This window comes from Tachyglossus aculeatus, chromosome 2, assembly GCF_015852505.1.
Source record: "Tachyglossus aculeatus isolate mTacAcu1 chromosome 2, mTacAcu1.pri, whole genome shotgun sequence".
Taxonomy (NCBI): domain Eukaryota; kingdom Metazoa; phylum Chordata; class Mammalia; order Monotremata; family Tachyglossidae; genus Tachyglossus; species Tachyglossus aculeatus.
In genome coordinates this window covers 13,377,338-13,397,478 of record NC_052067.1, presented here as the reverse complement: position 1 = coordinate 13,397,478, position 20,141 = coordinate 13,377,338, and the positions used below count along the sequence as shown (strand labels likewise).

At 41.7% G+C, this 20,141-nt stretch overlaps 1 protein-coding gene across 1 annotated transcript in view; it reads right to left on the bottom strand.

The window, feature by feature from the left end:
- The window catches only part of DNAH11 (dynein axonemal heavy chain 11), a 284,335-nt gene that overhangs the window by 243,996 nt on the left and 20,198 nt on the right, over window positions 1–20,141 (bottom strand). The window contains exons 8-11 of the mRNA XM_038761352.1: window positions 15,940–16,039; window positions 13,852–14,063; window positions 11,848–12,081; window positions 11,208–11,375 (exon numbers count right to left, since the gene is read on the bottom strand). Coding sequence (XP_038617280.1) covers window positions 11,208–11,375; window positions 11,848–12,081; window positions 13,852–14,063; window positions 15,940–16,039 — 714 coding nt within the window. The remainder of the gene's footprint in view (window positions 1–11,207; window positions 11,376–11,847; window positions 12,082–13,851; window positions 14,064–15,939; window positions 16,040–20,141) is intronic.

Below are 20,141 nucleotides of genomic sequence, written 5' to 3'. Positions count from 1 at the left end.
ATTTAAAACATCTGTCTCGGGCTTGGACAACTTTGATAATAGCATTGGTGCTTTCTTGGATTTGATTTTAGATTTGATTTCCTGTCTTACGCTACTCTGGGGTGGCCCAGGAAGTGGTGCTTTGGGTGCAGGTTCATTGGAAGCACATTAAATGCAGAGTGAAGATGAAGGGGGTCCTAAGGCAGAAACCAACACTGCATGCTATCCTACTCTGCAGTGCTCCAGGGGCTCAGAGACCATCAATTACCGCTCTGATCTGGAGCAATACAAATAATAATTACGGTTGTTGTTAAGCTCTTACTATGCGCCAGGTACTGTATTAAGTGCTGGGGAAGATACAAGATAATCAGGTTGGACACAGTCCATGTCCCACATGGGGCTCACAGCCTTAATCCCCATTTTACAGATGAGGGAACTGAGGCACAGAGAAGTCAAATAACTTGCCCAAGGTCACACAGCAGACAAATGATCGAGCTGGGATCTGACGGGATTGACACCTGTCTACTTTTGTTTTGTTGTCTGTCTCCCCCTGTGAGCCCGATGTTGGGTAGGGACTGTCTCTATATGTTGCCGACTTGTACTTTCCAAGCGCTTAGTACAGTGTTCTGCACTAATTGAATTACTTCATTCAATTGTATTTATTGAGCGCTTACTGTGTGCAGAGCACTGTACTAAGCGCTCGGGAAGTACAAGTCGGCAACATACAGAGATGGTTCCTCCCCAACAACCAGCTGAAAGAATGATTAGAATCCAGATTCTTCTGATTCCCAGGCCCATGCTCTATCCACTAGGCCATGATGCTTACTCAGTGTAGAGTGATTCATTTCCCAAAAACATTGGTTTTAGCACCCCTTTTCTTTGAGCCCCAATTCTATCAAATAGTAAGCAAGCATTCCTTACGATCATATCTTCTTTTTGACTTATAAGGAACTCTGGTTAAGAATGAGATAAGTCCTAGAGAGTAATACTTAACTAGATAATTAGCAGTGACAACAAAGCTAATATTCTGGAAGTCTCAGAGATAAACAAGTTTCTCATTTTCTTTCACATTTTTTCAGCAGTTTAACAATATAGTGATATCACTCCATCATATTTATTGAGTACCTTACTGGGTGTTCTGTGCTGTACTGAACACTTAGGAAAGTACAACAGAATTAGGAGATATGATCTCTGACCTTAAGGGGAGGGAGACAGACATTTAAACAATTCACAAATAGGAGGAAGAATTGGAGAAAAATATAATAATAATAATTGTATTTGTTAGGCGCTTACTATGTGCCAGACACTCTACTAAGGGTTGGGGTGGATACAAGCAAATTGGGTTGGATACTTCTAGATTGTGAGCCCTTTGTTGGCTAGGGATTGTCTCTATTTGTTGCCAAATTGTACTTTCCAAGCACTTAGTACAGTGCTCTGCACACAGTAAGCGCACAATAAATATGATTGAATGAATCATCATCATCAGTTGTATTTATTGAGCGCTTACTATGTGCAGAGCACTGTACTAAGCGCTTGGGAAGTACAAATTGGCAACATATAGAGACAGTCCCTACCCAACGAATGAATACAGCCTCTGTCCCATGTTGGGCTCACAGTTTCCATTCCCATTTTACAAATGCGGTAACTGAGGCACAGAGAGGTTAGGTGACTTGCCCAAGGTCACACAGTAGACAAGTGGCAGAGCCAGGATTAGAACTCATGACCTTCTGACTCCCAGGCCTGTGCTTTAATAATAATAATAATAATAATAATGGCATTAATTAAGTGCTTACTAGGTGCAAAGCACTGTTCTAAGCACTGGGGAGCTTACAAGGTGATCAGGTTGTCCCAAGGGGGGCTCACAGTCTTCATCCCCATAATAATAATAATAATAATAGTAATAATGATGGCATTTATTAAGCACTTACTATTTGCAGGGCACTGTTCTCAGCGCTGGGGAGGTTACAAGGTGATCAGGTTGTCCCTCGGGGGGCTCACAGTCTTCATCCCCATTTTACAGATGAGGTAACTGAGGCACAGAGAAGTGAAGTGACTTGCCCAAAGTCACACAGCTGACAATTGGCGGAGGTGGGATTTGAACCCATGACCTCTGACTCCAAAGCCCATGCCCTTTCCACTGAGCCACGCTGCTTCTCTTTATAACTCCTTCTTCCACTTCCACAACTAAATCAGAAGAAAAGCAGCATAACCTAGCTGATAGAGCATAGGCCTGGGAATCAGAAGGACCCGGGTTTTAATGCAGGCTCTGCCACAAATACGCGATCTTGGGCAAGTCGCTTAATTTCCCTGTGCCTCAGTTCCCTCATCTGTAAAATGGGGACTATGACTGTGAGCCCCATGTGGGGCATGGACTGTGTCCAACCTGATTCAACTGTATCTATTCCAGCGCTCAGTACAGTGCCTTGCAAATAGTAAGGGCTTAAACACCATAAAAATGAAAAAAAATCAAAGCAGCTGCACAATTCAAGTTAACTAACATTATAACTCCAAAAATATTTTATAAGCATGTAGACATTTAGATGGTTACTATATTGAATAAAGACAATGAAACTTTGACCTTTACCAGGTGCTAAGTTTTTCATTTTGTTTCTGGGATGGAGTTTCTTAGTTTCATGAATCAGAGCCAAATACCATTCCTTCCCAATCACAGATCAACATATCTTACCAACAAGTTTTAACATGCCTGACTTATCTCTTCCTTTGACATAGTGATATACAACCTCTGAGCAACTAAGATCCTCTAACATAATTTCAATAACTGAGTAAATAAGCATGGAATCAGAGAAAAATGCTTTTGTGATTCACTTGCATCATTCCTGAATCAATCTTTGCTAGATCACAATTAAATGTTTTCTGTGGTCTGCAGAAGAATTACAATAAACTTTGGCTCTTTGGTACAGCAATCTGTGTTACAAGTTTAACAAGTAAATAAATAGAAAATCAGCTAAAGAAACTGCAAATTTTTCATTACAGTATGGTTCTCAATAACAAGGAAAGACACAGTCAGAGCTTCTTAGCTCAATGTTACTCCTCCCACGATCAGTCATATTCACTGAGAATTTACTGGGTGCAGAGGACTGTACTAAGTGCTTGGGAGAGTACAATATATAAGAGTGAGTAGCCCTGCTCCCTGCCCACAAGGGGCTTACAGTTTAAAAGACTATGTAAACCTCACTGCTCTCCAAATTCGCCCTTCCATTACCCTGAAGAGGCAACAAAGAACAAGAAAGAGGAGGAAGCCAAATGTGAGTGGTAGGTAAGTATAGAGCCTAAACCAGAGTAAGACAAAAACAAATAATAGAGGAAATTGTTATGATTTCCTTCTTTTCTAAGAATTTCATCCCAATCTCTGCTGATCCATCCAACCCTCAACCCAGATTATACTGGGGAGTGGAGCGGGCTTTGTGAGGATATTACTTCCAACAGCAAGGTGACTCTGACTCAAAGCGTAAACCTGACATGCTTTGAAAGGACCACCATGCATGACAATCTACCCATCTCTACACTGAAAGGGTCTCCTTTCGTTAGAGACAAACAAGCCATGGTCCAGTCACAATGCCTTCAGGACCAAAAACCTACATGAAGGAATGGATTTTCCAGTTTGTGGTTTGTTGAGTGCCTCTCTCAAACCTGTGTTCCCATAGTAGGGCAGTCAAATCAATCAACCCATGGTATATATTGGGCACTTACTTCAACTAAGCATTTTAGAAGCGTATAATAGAATTAGTAGACAGGCTCCCCACCCTCAAGGAGCTTATAATCCAGTGGAGGAGACATAACCCTAAAATAAATTATGGACAAGAAGAAGCAATAGATTGTAAAGATATGTACCTACGTGCTATCGGGAAGCAAGTGCCACAGGAGAGTAGGTAGGTAGGGGTAAAGGGCATGGTTGAAATGCCCACAGGAATTTTACATACAAAACACATTTCTTGCCAAATGACTGCAGCAGAAGGCCAATGCCTGCCCTTGTAGCCCAGCCCAGCAGGCAGTTGCCTGGGCAGTCCCCATGACTACAACTGGTGCAATCAAAGGAATTTAGTTGGCCTCTGCTTGTTGCTTAAATGCAGTTGCTGTGGCAAGCCTCACTTTCAATCCCACAAATGGGAGAGAGGATGAGTGAGCCCCTTGAGCACCCCAGTTATTCTTCAGAATGTTTCTCCGGAAACTGACATAGACAAAGTCGCACACTCATAGTGAGGCAGCTATGTAAATATCCCCATACCCTACTAGTTCCCCTAACTGCATATTAATGTCTGTCTCTGGCTATATATTCTAAGCTCTCTGTGGGCAGAAATCATGTCTACCAACTTTCTTTTTTTACGGTTTTTGTCAAGCACTTACTATGTGCCAGGCACTGTATTAAGATACAAGCTAATCAGGCTGGACACAGTCCATGGGTTCACAGTCTTAATACCCACTTTACAGATGAGGTAACAAGCTGCTCAGAGAAGTTAAGTGACTTGCCCAAGGTCACAAAGCAGACAAGTGGTGGAGCTGGAATTAGAACCCAGGTCCTTCTGGCTCCCAGCTCTGTTCTCTATCCACTAAGTCACGTTACCTCTCAACTTTACGATACCTACTTTCCCAAGCACTTAGTACAGCACTCTGCACACAGTAAGCACTCAATAAATAGCACGGATTGCTTGACTCAGTACGCCTTCCTTGTGGACGTCCCCAAATTACCCCCAACAGGGTGCAAGATGGGCAGCAGAAGTTCAGAGAACTTGAGCCATTGAAATTGTCCCTGGGGTGACAGAGGCCCACAATTGGAAAGGGCAGGAATGGAGAGAAGAGAATTCCCCAATTCTTGCTTTCATTCAGGCTAGCACTGTGACAACAGGGTCAGTGGGGCAGGTTTGAGGAGGAACTCACAGATTGTTAAAACCCCACAACCTATATTCCAGGGGTGTTACTCAGATGCTGGGTGTCCAACTAACACCGAACAGAACTGACCCTCATATTGTCAGAAAGGGCCCACGCAGAAAATAACACCTGTGAGTTTGTGGTGCAAAATGAAAATCAAGAGAAGACATTCTGCTCTAACTTTGTGAAACTTATAGTCAAAAGTGTGGTGCCATCTCCTTCTGCTGGTAGAATTCTTTGGCGGAATTGTATTTACAGAAGGGGAAATAATTGCAAATTAAAAACTTAAGTGTTTCAGTTTCTTAGCTGAAGCCCCTGAATGTCAGCCAATGTGGGCTAAAGGTTTATAGGAGGACGTGACTAGCACTGAAATTAGAGGTTTATGAAGGAGAAAGAGAGAGAGCAGCATAAATACCCCAAGACAACCTATCAGTCCATTAGGAAGAAACTGAAGTATAACCTAGAGTGGCAGTTTCGTTCAATCTCACTGTTAGGCCAGATCCTGTTTCTGTAGAAAAGTGATAGGACTGGTTAAGATTTTTAACGGGAAAACACATCACCTCAAGTCACCACCAGTACTTCTGAGTCTTAGGAAAGGAATGAGGAATATTTGCTGAAAACCTGAATAAGAAGCCAAGGTAGTCAAGGAGTGCGCAAAGGAGAAAGCAAAGAACTTCAACCGACAGCTACTGGAGATTAAGTCTTCATCTCTTTAGTAAACATTATAAACCAAACTGTAGACAAGAGCTTTGGAGTCAGAGATCATGGGTTCAAATCCCGGCTCTGCCGCTTGTCAGCTGTGTGACTTTGGGCAAGCCACTTCACTTCTCTGTGCCTCAGTTCCCTCATCTGTAAAATGGGGATGAAGACTGTGAGCCCCACGAAGGACAACCTGATCACTTTGTAACCTCCCCAGCTCTTAGAACAGTGCTTTGCACATAGTAAGTGCTTAATAAATACCTTATTATTATTAATCACTGTAAAAATCTCTATGTTTATGTCAGACAGAGAAATGACTATTGTTTGAACACATAGTTTGTAACCAACAAGCACCATAAAAGTAAGTGCACTTCACTGCTCATCAATTATAAAAATAATGACTTCAGAGAGTTAATATTTAGGGGCACCACAATAAACAGCTCAGGGAGAGAACCTGCATTTTTTTAGGTTGCCATGACTACATTTTAATTAACTCTTCAGGAAATTTAAATTAAATTTTGATATTTACTCAGGTTTCCAAGACAGAGTCATTGGAGTGGGAGGGTCAGAGGTAATTTTCTGAAGAGGATCTACCAGTTGGAGGTCCCATTTGTTAATTAATGTTAATCACTTCAGGGGACTGAAGCTGGGGTTCTGAACTTCCTGCTGTTGATCTAGGATGGTCTGATTAACAACAAATGCATGGTCAGGAGACTCCTTAGTCCTCATCCTTGACAGATAATTCTGGCAGGCAGAGTAGAGGTAGGAAGGCCACTTCCCATTCCCTCACACAAGCTGAAGATGGGGATGGGGGGGAGCCTTGTTAATGAATCCAATGTCCCAAATAACAATGCAGATGCTGGAATACATTAACGTCCTTTTCTAATTCATGGAACCAGGGCAGGCTCCTGGCCAGAAACAATCACTGGTATTCATTGAGCGCTTACTGCAGCACAGCACTTTACTAAGCACTTGGGAGAGTACAGAACAGAGTTGGTAGAGGTTACCTGCCCAAAAGGAGCTTACAGTCTAGAGGATATCTAAAGTCTATAGCGAGGATGTTGATTTATAGAAATCCTAGTGGTCTCTGCCTCAAAAATGTTCTTCCTCTAGACTATAAGCTCTTTATGGGACTGAGTCTACCAACTCTTGCATTTATTGTACTCTCCCAAGCACTTAGTATAGTGATGGGCACCCAGTAAGTGCTCAATAAATACAACTGACTAATTGATAGAGAGGATCTTACAGTCTAGAGAATAGTGAACAGGCACTGCTGACCATATAGAGAAACAGAAGTTTTTCCCAATGTCCTCTAGACTGTAGGCTCCTTGTAGGTGGGGAACATATCTACCAATTTAGTTGTATTGAACTCTCCCAAGCACTTAGAACAGTGCTCTAGACACAGTAAACACTCAAATGCCATTGATTTGATTGATAGCAAGTTGTCACATGCAATCACTTAGACATATGAACTAAGATGAAGGCCCACCCAATTCTGTAAAGCCATGCAATTTCACGCTATCACCTAAACTACAGCACTTTGATCTTTTAGGTTGTCTACCAGCAGTCATGAAGCCAAGCAGAAACTTGAATCAAGACTTTGATAAGTGTGACCTATTGATCATATGATGAAGGAAAAAAAGTCCCTTTCTCTATTCAACCTCCTACAGTTCTACAAAAACTTAAGTGATGACTTGACTCTGTTTTACCTCTATGCTGTATTTGACTCTTCTGTCATTTGAGTTGTTTAGTAAGTTTAGAGGTATTTTTGCTAGGATTTATTTTGATTCTTAAAGTCCATTCTGGAAGCAGGAGACCTATATGCAGATTCCAATGCAATATTCAAGCCCCTGCCATCCTCTATGCTTTTTACCCCATATTCTTGACACTCAGAACTGGTGACAACTGAGGCATCTCCTGTGTGATACTGGAGATCCTGTATCACATCTTATGTACTCATCTTGTACATCACATTTTGTGTAGTTCCTGATTTCTTCATTTGGAATGTGTCCTTGAAGTGAGACTGCATGTTCTCTTGCACCCACCACACTGATACAAACATCCAGACATCACTGACAGCAAAATAGTGTATTCAAAACAGGGTTGTCTTCTTAATGGTCATGACCTTTTCATGACCTATGAGGTTTTGCCATCAGATGTGAAGACCTCCTGTATTTTCTGGTTGAATTCTATGTAGTTTTAATCTCCTTTGATTTCATCACTGTTTAACTGAGTGGATCCTTCTGAGCAATATTTATTGTGTGAAAACTGAAATCCATCCCAATCAGAGAAGCCATATGGCTTGTGGAAAGAGCATGGGCCTGGAGTCAGGGGGCCTGGGTTCTAATCTTGTCTCTGGCACTTGTATGCTGGGTGACTTTGGGCAAATCATTTAAAGTCTCCAGATGTCTGTTTCCTCATTGGTAAAATGAGGATAAAATACTTGTTCTCCTTCCCCCTTACATGGTGAGCCCCACATGGGACAGGGACCATATCTGACCTGATTACCTTGAATCTACCCCAGGGCTTAGTACAGTGCTTGAAACATAGTAAGCACTTAAATACCAAAATTATTATAATTACTATTCTCTTGAAAACCAAATCAATAGCCCACCTTTGTGGGACTGGCTCTACAAGTCATGCATTTTCCATTTCAACTTGGTGGCATCATTCGCAAATACAAATTGTACTTGCTGAGCATGTACTGTGTGCGAACTATAGTACTAAGAGCTCAGGAGAGTACCACACAGGAGATGCCTCAGCTGCCACCACTTGTGATTTTCTCTTTCCATTTAGGTTTCAGAACAGTAGTCCCAGCTTGACTGTCAACTATTTCTGCTTAGGGTTATGTGCACGGGCTATTGAACACCTAGGTTTCTATTATGGGCTGGCAGCAGTTTCCTTCAGGAAGTTGATAAATGTTGATTCAATCCCAGTTGCACTGAGTACACTGACAACACCTCTGAATTCCACTGAATTGGCCCCTTTCTTTTCATCATTTAAATATGAACCAAATTAGGATTTGGTACTCCTGGCATTTTCCTCTAGCTGGCAGAAGGAATGGATGTAATTTGATAGTTGAGTACCCTGAGTGGAACTGGCCCATTCTCTGTTGGCATGTTGACATCCGTATTCCTTTCGGTGCATTGTGACATTCAGATGGTTGGCCTCGGCAAAGGCAACCAGGCCAGCTCTTTGGTCATTTTGCTCTCCTTTTCCAAACTTACCCACAAAGCATTTTGTTCATACTTTCTGCCTTTTGTTGGAATAAAGTCACCTCATATCATAGTACAATTTGACTTCTTTTTAAGTGCACTTTCCATTTTCTCAGAGACTTAATGGTTAATAATAACTGTGCTACTTTTAAGAGCTTACTATGTGCTAGGCACTGCATTAAGTGATAGGAAAAGCAGTGCGGCTTAGTGGAAAGAACACAGGCCTGGGAATTGGAGGACCTGGGTTCTAATCCTGCTCTGCCACATATCTGCAATGTGATCTTGGGCAAGTCACTTAGCTTCTCTGTACCTCAGTTCCCTCATCTTCAAAACAGGGATTAAATACCTATTCTCCCTCCTACGTAAACTGTGAGCCCCATGTGAGTCCTGATTATATCTACCCCAGTGCTTAGTACAGTGCTTGGCACATAGTAAGGGCTTAACACATACCAAAATTATTAGATAGAAGACAATCAGGTTGGGCATTGTCTCTGTCCCACATGGAGCTTGGAGACTGAGTAGGAGGGAGTAGGATTTAATCCCCAATTAACAGATGAGGAAATCGAGGCACAGATAAATTAAATGCTTTGCTCAAGGTCACAGAGCAAGCAGGTCACAGACCCGGGAAGAAAACCATGTCCTCTGACTCCAAAGCCCATGCTCTTTCCATGATGCTTCCCAAATTCTTCAATTTTTTCATCCTCTACATGATGTAAAGAGCTAAAAGCTTTGTACTGTTTCAATATGCTCTGACATGTAGCACATAGGGAGAATGTCACCACTAGAGAAAGAAGAACCCTGATTTCAACCAGTGGGACCCCAAAAAATCAAATTCCAGGTCTCTGGCTTGTCATTCCTACTTTCCTAAAGTAAAGATGAGCACTATGGCTGCACAGGCAAGCTTTGGTTGTCCTTGTTTTATACAAAACACCAATGATGTGTGCCTTAACCATCCTAGTTTCTTCTGGGAATGCAGTTACCAGTGCACCTGACGGCACTGTTCTAGATTGTGGCCTTGTCCACTGCTTCCCAAAGCACCTCAGAAAATAGGCCTTCCTCAGACCCAGGCCTACATGGCAGTCAGCGGCCATTTTCCCAGTTTATATAACTTAGTGTAGGGCTTTTGCCAACATTTTGCAGCAGGACTGGCAAAAAGACAACCAGAAATGACAGGGTAAATATGCAGAATATTCAGGAATATTGAAAGAACACTTCTGCCTTCATTTTTATCTGCTAGTAATTAAATAGCAATCGGCCAACCACCCAGAGAACAGGAAATTATTTTTATCACACTGTCCTTGGGGATTCTTATGTGAAGCTCCGGATAACTTTCAAATGCTGAAAGCAATGAGCATAGTAGATGCTTATAACTTCCATTGGTTGCCACTATTGTATTAAATTTCAGTTTTTCAAAGGTTGACATGAAGAAATGACTCTAGGACTCAGCAAACCCATTGCAAAGATCAATTTGCCTGATAATCAAAAGCTCTTCTAGGACAGAAGGGTAATAAAATGATCAGTGTAAACTATTTCAGAAACATCAAAATTGATAGGGTCTGTGTATTCCACATATTGTAACCCCCTGCCCCAGCTCAGCTGTGTACCCATTAAGTTTCTAAAAAAATACTATTGATGAAGGTGATATACCCAGGAGAAGGCTAGAGTCAGAACAAGGAACGCCAAAGCTAAGCTAGCCGGTTTGGAGTGTGCTTAAAGTAGAGAGATTAGTTAGAGGAAAAGACTGATTTAGGGAAAGGTTAATAAGACCCAGAAATAATTCCCTGAAAATATCAAAGAGTCAAATGAAAATGGAACTCTAGCATCTCCTCATTGCTTCAAGTAGAAACAACTGATCGTTGGCTTCAACAGCTCTCTGTCTCAATTCTCCATGCTCCTCACCCATCACACTCCAGTGTGCACTCTTCATTCTTCCCAAGAAAACCTTACCATGATGTCTCATTCTCAACTCTTGTGTCTCCAACCCCTTGTTCTTGATGGGGGTTCCAACCCCATCCACTTTCCTGGAACTCTCTTTCCCTTCAAATCTACCAGACTAGTCTTTCCCAACTTCAAAGTCCTCATGAAAATCCATCTCTTCTGGGAAGCATTTCATGATTAAGTTCCAAATGCTCAGACTGAATTCATCCAACACCCTCCTTAGCATTTATGCAATGAGACATTTATACTTGTCTATTTATCCCACGATAATACTGCTATTGGGGGTTATAACATTATTTGATTCCCCTGTCCCACCTATTTGTAATCATTTGGTTGAGTCTCTCCCAATAGATAGGGAGATATATTAGGTCAGGGACCATATCTCTCTCATAGTTTCCTGTGTGCTTAGGAGAGTAACTCACTAGTAGGTACTCCATAAACACTACTGACAGTCATATCGAGTAATAATACTTGAAAGAACAACATTACCATGTCATTAAGGTCAGTTGGATCATACGTTCTCTCTTTAAGCACTGTACAGATTTCCCCCAATTCTTCCTTCATTCCATTTATTTTTTCATTCAGAACTATTCCCCTGGTGCCACCAAACTCAAGTTTTTCCAGCTTTTCAAATTCCATTATGGTGACAAATACATCCTATGAAAAAGTAATGAAGATAATAATATAAACACCTTAACATAAACCTACTCAATTCACTGTTAGCAATGTAAAGACACATTCAAATCTACAGTTCCACTGACATTTACAGACACTCCTTTACTGAAAAGAACCAAACATTCAGTTTCATAGAATATAAAATCTGCTTTTCAAAATTATATTCCCATCTATTTTCAACTGTAAAATATGCAGTTACATGTGCGTTTAATTTATTTTCCTTATAATACTCACACAACTGAAAAAGATTTAGAAAAGCTTAATCCAGTAAAACTTTCTTTCCACACTTGGCCCACATAAACTATTTATACTTTCTCCCTCTCTGTAGATTTCATATTTACCAAACAGATAAAAGTAGCTTTGTTAATGTTAACGCATTAAAATGCAGTCCTGTCTCTTTCCAAACTACAACTCTAATTTTAAGTACCAGAATCTCATTACAAGTCATAAATACCTCTATTTTCATTAAACGGTCGAGAAATCTGTCAAATCTGGGAAACACCATATGAGAAGGGAAATCCCAAGGTTTCAACTCCTTGTCTTCGGTGAAATACTTTGCCAAACTCTTTCTATAGCTAAAAAATGAATTTTTAAAAGCCTTTAGGACAATAATAGCTATTTGCACATGTTCCAGTGACTCTTCAGTGTCTCCTTTCAAAAGCTCCTCAGGCGACAGGTAAGCTATTGCCTAGGATTAAAGAAGAGTAAAACAAATAACAGTTTTGACAGCTTTTCAATTCGGTCAAAGTTATTACGGCTCATTCAAAATGGCATCTGCTGACAACAGAACTTAATCGAGCCTTACAAAGTGCTCCTTGGGCAACCCCAGAGCAAGCAACAATTTATGTCAGATTTATGTTATATCTTCCTCCCTTCAAGGACCTACTGAGAGCTCACCTCCTCCAGGAGGCCTTCCCAGACTGAGCCCCTTCCTTCCTCTCCCCCTCGTCCCCATCTCCATCCCCTCATCTTACCTCCTTCCCTTCCCCACAGCACCTGCATATATGTATATATGTTTGTACATATTTATTACTCTATTTATTTATTTTACTTGTACATATCTATTCTATTTATTTTCTTTTGTTAGTATGTTTGGTTTTGTTCTCCATCTCCCCCTTCTAGACTGTGAGCCCGCTGTTGGGTAGGGACTGTCTCTATATGTTGCTAACTTGTACTTCCCAAGTGCTTAGTACAGTGCTCTGCACACAGTAAGCGCTCAATAAATACGATTGATTGATTGATTGATGTCAGGGACTAGTACAAAATGCAGGCTTAATTTCATTTCTTCACTTTCTATGGGGAGGATATGCAAAAATGGCCATTCAACTGCACTTTCATAGGCTAGGTTTTCCCCACTCTACCCAGTGAACATTTAAAGGCAATGCAACTGCAATGCCCCACGGGTTGAGAGCCACTTTAGGAATCTGTCCAGTGAGTTTATACTGCAAGAGAGGTAAGGCAGACTCAGGGCCACTCAGTGGGCCCTATTGCTTTTCCTAAAGAAGGACATTCCAGGGGCCTGGTGATATCCTGGTGATAGAAGCAGCATGGCTCAGTGGAAAGAGCATGGGCTGGGAGTCAAAAGTCATGGGTTCTAATCCCAGCTCCGCCGCTTGTCAGATGTGTGACCTTGGGCAAGTCACTTTACTTCTCTGTGCCTCAGTTACCTCATCTGTAAAATCGGGATGAAGACTGTGAGCCCTACATAGGACAACCTGATTACCTTGTATCTACCCCAGTGCTTAGAACAGTGCTTGGCACATAGCGCTTAACAAACACCAACGTTATTATTATTATTATTATATGCTAAGTGCTTAGTACACTGCTCTGAACATAGTAAGAGCACAATTAATACCACTGATTAATTGATATCCAGGAAGCCCTGGGTGGCCCTATAGAGTGTGGTCCCATAGATAGTGCACAGGCCTGAGAGTCAGAAGGACCTGGGTTCTAATCCTAGTGGAGCCACTTGTCCGCTGTCTGACCTTGGGTGAATGACTTTACTTCTGGTGCCCCAGTTCCCTCATCTATAAAATGGGGATTAAGAATATGAGCCCCATGTGAGACAAGGACTGTGTCCCTGATTTGCTTGTATCCACCTCAACACTAAGTACAGTGCCTGGCACATAGTAAGCGTTTCACAAATACCACAATTATTATTATTATTATTATTATCATTATTATTATTCAGGTTGCCCCACTCTGCTCCCAGCCAGGCCTGACCCCAGTGGAGTCCACCTGCCCCAATCAAGCTGTTCAATCTCAGTCTAAAAGAGAGCCTTTGGGAACAGATTAGAGCTGGAGAAGTCGGGAGGGAAAGAGGAGCTCTCCCCACATTCCCTAGAGACAAAAGTCTCCAGAAAGAGTCCATGACTTTCACCCTGCAAAGCTCCTCTCTGGTTGAGACAATCTGAGACTTCCCAGATTGAAAAGGTTGAGATTGAAATGAGAAATTTACCTGGTCAATAAACAGATTGCAAAATTCCTGCAGCAAAACTATAATCCGTGCAGGATAGCTGTAAAACTCAGAATGGCTCCAGAGCAGGCAGATGGTGTGAAGTAAAGGGTGAATTAAAACCCGGGTCCGTGGGAATTCGGTCTCCTGGAAAGATTGTATGTGTTTCTTCAGTGGTCTCAGATATAACTCTATATCTTGGGCTTCAACCAGAGCTGTGCAGGAAGAAAAAAGAATACATATACACACCAAAAATACACATTGCCAATGGATGCAAATGTGTTGTTTTAAACTCAGAATTAAAGTCACCAAAAAAGGGTTTCACTTGTAATATTATTATAATGATAATGATGACATTTGTTAAATAATTACTATATGCCAAGCATAGTAATAATAATAATAATGGCATTTATTAAGCACTTACTATGTGCAAGGCACTGGTTTAAGCACACTGTAGTGAGCTCTGGAGTAGGTACAACATAACCAGGTACCACATGGGGCTAACAGTCTAAGTAGGTGGGAGAACAGGTTTTGAATCTCCATTTTGTAGTTGAGGGAACTGAAGCACAGCGAAGGTAGATGACTTGCCCAAAGTCACACAACGGGCAAGTGGTAGAACTGGGATTAGAACCCAGGCCCTCTGACCCCCAGGTCTGTGCTCTTTCCACTAGTTTAGGCTGCTTCTCTATTGTAGGATTCCTGAAGCTGTCATATTTGATTTTATACAGCCTCTCCCACAGTTTGTTTGTGACTCTGTAGGGTGGACAGTAGGCTTCTTGCCATGTTTAAGCCAGATTTACAGATAATAATAATAATAATGGCATTTATTAAGTGCTTACTATGTGCAACGTACTGTTCTAAGCGCTGGGGAGGTTACAAGGAGATCAGGTTGTCCCACGGGGGGCTCACAGTCTTAATCCCCATTTTACAGATGAGGGAACTGAGGCACAGAGAAGTTAAGTGACTTGCCCAAAGTCACACAGCTGACAATTGGCATAGCAGGGATTCGAACCCATGACCCCTCATTCCAAAGCCCGTGCTCTTTCCACTGAGCCACGCTGATGAATACCTCTAACTAGAAAATGTCCTCTCTGGGCCTGTAAAGTTATTCGGACTCAGTGAATATAGGCAAATCTACGATCACCTTTTCTATACCAGCCCAGTGCCTAGCACTTGGGAAATATAATGAAGAGGGTTAAGTCTCATTTTAAGGTCCCCAGGAGTACATATCCAACATGGCGCTCACAACATTATTGCCCATTTTACAGATGAGGCACAGAGAAGTAAAGTGACTTGCCCAAGGTCACACAGCAGACAAGTGGCAGAGATGGGATTAGAACCCAGGCCCTTCTGACCTCCACATCCATGTTCTACCCTCTAGGCTACACCGCTGCTAATAAACACAACCAACATCCCTATCAAAGATACTTCTACTATTTGTGAATATTCTATGTCGGTCTAGCTCCTCTATCAGAGTGGAAGCTGATTGTGGGTTGGGAATGAGTCTTTGGCTGCTATTGGGCTTTTCCCAGCGTTTAGTTCAATGCATTGTTTGATAAACACTAAATCGACTACTTCTAAAATGTTTGCTTTAAATAAGCTCTTGCCCAAACTTTCACATGCCCTCTGTTTGGCCTTTATAATACAGCTGAAAATTTCAAGGTTTAGATCTGGAGCCCCCATGAATTATTTCTTGTCTATTTATGAAAATTTGGTGGAAGTTTCTGCTGGTATATACTACGTACAAAATATTCAAATGAAGGACAAATTTGTTAACTGTAGCTGTCCAAATTAGCAATATACCCCAGAGTCCAATGTTTTATTTACAACATGTATACAACCACACAAATTCTGTTCCAATTATCACCATATTTTACACTGACTTTTATGAAACAGAACATTAAATTCATAAAAATAAATTAATGGATACATTTCCAATTACATTTTCACTTGATTTAACATTTTTTTTTGCAAAGGTAGATACATAGTATGTATTATAGTGATATGTAGTAATATATAACATTATATGTTATTAGGGAACACAACATTTCAATAAAAATAATGTATCTGTGTCATTTAAGTCATTCTTACCATTTCCAACCTCCCTGAAAATGGTTTTGAAAGCAGGAAAATAGCTGCTCCGTTTGGCTTTAAGGATCTTAACCATTTTCTGAACATCAGGGGCCTGAAGCTGGAATAATTTTGGAAAGAGTAAAGAAAAATCCTATTTTGCCAACAAATAATCTGCATTAGATATAAGAAATGTGTATTCTAAATCATAGTCTTCATTTAAATTAGTTTTTCTTCAAGGACAGGGCATATTCAACACAGGCAGGTCTTGGAATTACAACACAAATGGTTCCTGAAAACAGCACCTTAATTTAAAAAGTCAAAACCAATTTCCCAATGAGAGCAAAGTTATAAATGGTACGTGGATACTTAATCTATGGTCAAATATCCAATTATTTATCTAATCAAATTTCCCCAGCATTGCTTCAACATTAAATGAAATATCTGCATCGATATATGAGAAATCAGTCATATTTATTGAGTGCTTACTGTGTGCAGAGCACTGAACAAAGTGCTTGGGAGAGTACAATAAACAAGACACATTCCCTTCCCACAACAGGCTTATAGCTTAGAGGGGGAGACAGACATTAATACAAAAAAAATAAATTACAGATATGTAAACAAGGGCTGTGGGGCGGAGAGATATATAAAGGGAGTAAGTCAAGGCAACACAGAAGGGAGTGGGAGAAGAGGAAAGGAGGGCTTAGGCAGGGAAGGCCTCTTGGAAGAGATGTGCCTTCAACAAGGCTTTGAAGAGGAGGAGGGTAATTGTCTGTCAGGATGGAGGGTGTTCCAAGCCAGATGCAGGATGTAGGCAAGAGGTCAGCAGTGAGATAGACGAGATTGGCGGTCCCAGTGAGACAGCATTAGAGGAAGGAGTGGGTGGGCTTGGTTGTAATAGGAGAGTAGCGAGGTGAGGTAGGAGCAGAAGGGGGCAAGGTGATGGAGTGCTTTAAAGCCAACAGGGAGCAGTTTCCGTCTGATGCAGAGATGGATGGACAACCACTGGAGTTTCTTGAGGAGAGGGGAAACACGGCCTGAACGTTTTTGTAGAAAAATGATCTGGGCAGTAGAGTGAAGTATGCTGCTGCCCGGATTATCTTTGTCCAGAAACGCTCTGGACATATTACTCCCCTCCTCAAAAACCTCCAATGGCTACCGATCAATCTGCGCATCAAGCAGAAACTCCTCACCCTGGGCTTCAAGGCTGTCCATCACCTCGCCCCCTCCTACCTCACCTCCCTTCTCTCCTTCTACTGCCCAGCCCGCACCCTCCGCTCCTCCACCACTAATCTCCTCACTGTACCTCGCTCTCGCCTGTCCCGCCATCGACCCCCGGCCCACGTCATCCCCCGGGCCTGGAATGCCCTCCCTCTGCCCATCCGCCAAGCTAGCTCTCTTCCTCCCTTCAAGGCCCTGCTGAGAGCTCACCTCCTCCAGGAGGCCTTCCCAGACTGAGCCCCTTCTTTCCTCTCCCCCTCGTCCCCCTCTCCATCCCCCCGTCTTACCTCCTTCCCTTCCCCACAGCACCTGTATATATGTATATATGGTTGTACATATTTATTACTCTATTTATTTATTTATTTATTTATTTTACTTGTACATTTCTATCCTACTTATTTTATTTTGTTGGTATGTTTGGTTCTGTTCTCTGTCTCCCCCTTTTAGACTGTGAGCCCACTGTTGGGTAGGGACTGTCTCTATGTGATGCCAATTTGTACTTCCCAAGCGCTTAGTACAGTGCTCTGCACATAGTAAGCGCTCAATAAATACGATTGATTGATTGATTGATTGATTGACTGGAGTGGGGAGAGACAGAAGGCTGGGAGGACATCAAGGAGGCTGGTTCTATAATCAAGCCAGGATAGGATAAGTGATTAGATTAACTTGGTAGTAGTTTGCAGGGAGAGGAAAGTGTGGATTTTAGAGAGGTTATGAAGGTTGAACCAACAGTATTTAGATAGATTGAATATCCATCACAAGGTACAACACAGAAATATAACAGACACATCCCTTGCCCAGAATGAGTTTACAGTCTAGATGAAGACTTTTTAGACTGTGAGCCCACTGTTGGGTAGGGACTGTCTCTATATGTTGCCAATTTGTACTTCCCAAGCGCTTAGTACAGTGCTCTGCACATAGTAAGCGCTCAATAAATACGATTGATGATGATGATGAAGAAATAGATCTATATCAATATATTCATAATGAATCAGAGTTCCGTGAAAGGAATTTGGGGTTCCCTGGAAGTAAAATGCAGAGGCCAACTTTCCTTGGTGATGTGCCTGACAAACGAGTAGCACCAGCCGGCCTCTCACTCTGCTGTCTCCCTCTCCCCCATCGAAGCTTTTAAAATGGAATCCCCATTTCTCTGCAGTTCCTGTGCTTCCCTCACTTTTCTAAAGGGTAAAAGGAGCTAGTGTTGTAAAGTTGAAACCAATGTGCTGTAAAGCAAATTTAAACAGTGTTCTAAGTGCCATTTGATGACACTTGAAATGTAAGTCAAGGACTGCCTGTACTCCATTTCTATAACCAAAATCAGATGGCGTACAAGACACGACTAAAACACTGTATTTGGGTGGATAATTCGCAGTTGTGATTTTATTGAGGCACATACATTTTCCACAAACCAAGCCATTTCATAAGTTTAAATATATTCTTTATATTTAAAAATTGGTTTAAATGGAGGTGTCTGCACAAGACAAATCTATCACAACTTATTTACCATACTTTCCCCCAAAATGTCTGAATCTTGATTTATCTTAATGGCTCAAAAGTGTTCTGCTCCATGAATGTGCACCTTTATGACTCCATCCACTTCTGCCCTAGGGTTGGAGCCTACAAGATGCTTCACTCACACAGCCAGTAGGCTGACCACTGACTTCTGGAGCCTGCTATAAATCACATCCTCTACCCTTCCGCTCCATCCTCCATCCCTGCAGCAGGGGGAATAGAGTGTGGATCAAATCCTAGCCCAGTAATTAAGCAGGGATACTAATTGTCCTGGTTCTCTGGGAAGCCACATGAACAATCCCCCTGGATGGATCTGGGGGACTGGGAGATATATTTAACCTGTGCAGAAAGAATTATAATAATAATAATAATAATGGTATTTGTTAAGCGCTTACTATGTGCAAAGCACTGTTCTAAGCACTGGGGAGGTTACAAGGTGATCAGGTTGTCCCACGGGGGGCTCACAGTCTTCATCCCCATTTTACAGATGAGGTAACCGAGGCCCAGAGACTCATTCATTCAATCGTATTTATTGAGCGCTTACTATGTGCAGAGCACTGTCCTAAGCACTTGGAAAGTACAGTTCGGCAACATACAGAAATGGTCCCTACCCAACAATGGGCTCACAGTCTAGAAGGGGGAGACAGACAAGACAAAACAAGTAGACAGGTGTCAATACCATCAAAATAAATAGAATTATAGCTATATACACATCATTAATAAAATAGAGTAATACATATATACAATACAAATATACGTATTACTCTATTTTATTAATGATGTGTATATAGCTATAATTCTATTTATTTTGATGGTATTGACACCTGTCTATATTTGTATTTGTACATATTTGTACATATATATTTGTATATATGTATTACTCTATTTTATTAATGATGTGTATATAGCTATAATTCTATTTATTTTGATGGTATTGACACCTGTCTATATTTGTATTTGTACATATTTGTACATATATATTTGTATATATGTATTACTCTATTTTATTAATGATGTATATATACAAATATACACAAGTGCTGTGGGGAGAGGAAGGGGGTAGGGCATAGGGAGGGAAGGTGGGTGATAGGGAGGGGAGGAGGAGGAGAGGAAAAGGAGGAGTTCTGTCTGGGAAGGCCTCCTGGAGGAGGTGAGCTCTCAGTAGGGCTTTGAAGGGTGGAAGAGAGCTAGTTTGGCGGATGTGTGGAGGGAGGGCATTCCAGGCCAGAGGTAGAAGTGGGCCAGGGTTCGAAGGCAGGACTGGCAAGAACAGGGCACAGTGAGGAGGTTAGCGGTAGAGGAGCAGAGTGTGCAGGCTGGGCTGTAGAAGGAGAGAAGGGAGGTAAGGTAGGAGGGGGTAGGGTGATGGAGAGCTTTGAGGCCGAAGGTGAGGAGTTTTTGCTTGATTCAAAGGTTGATAAGCAACCACTGGAGATATTTGAGGAGGGAAGTGATATGCCCAGAGCATGTTTTTACAAAGATAATCCAGG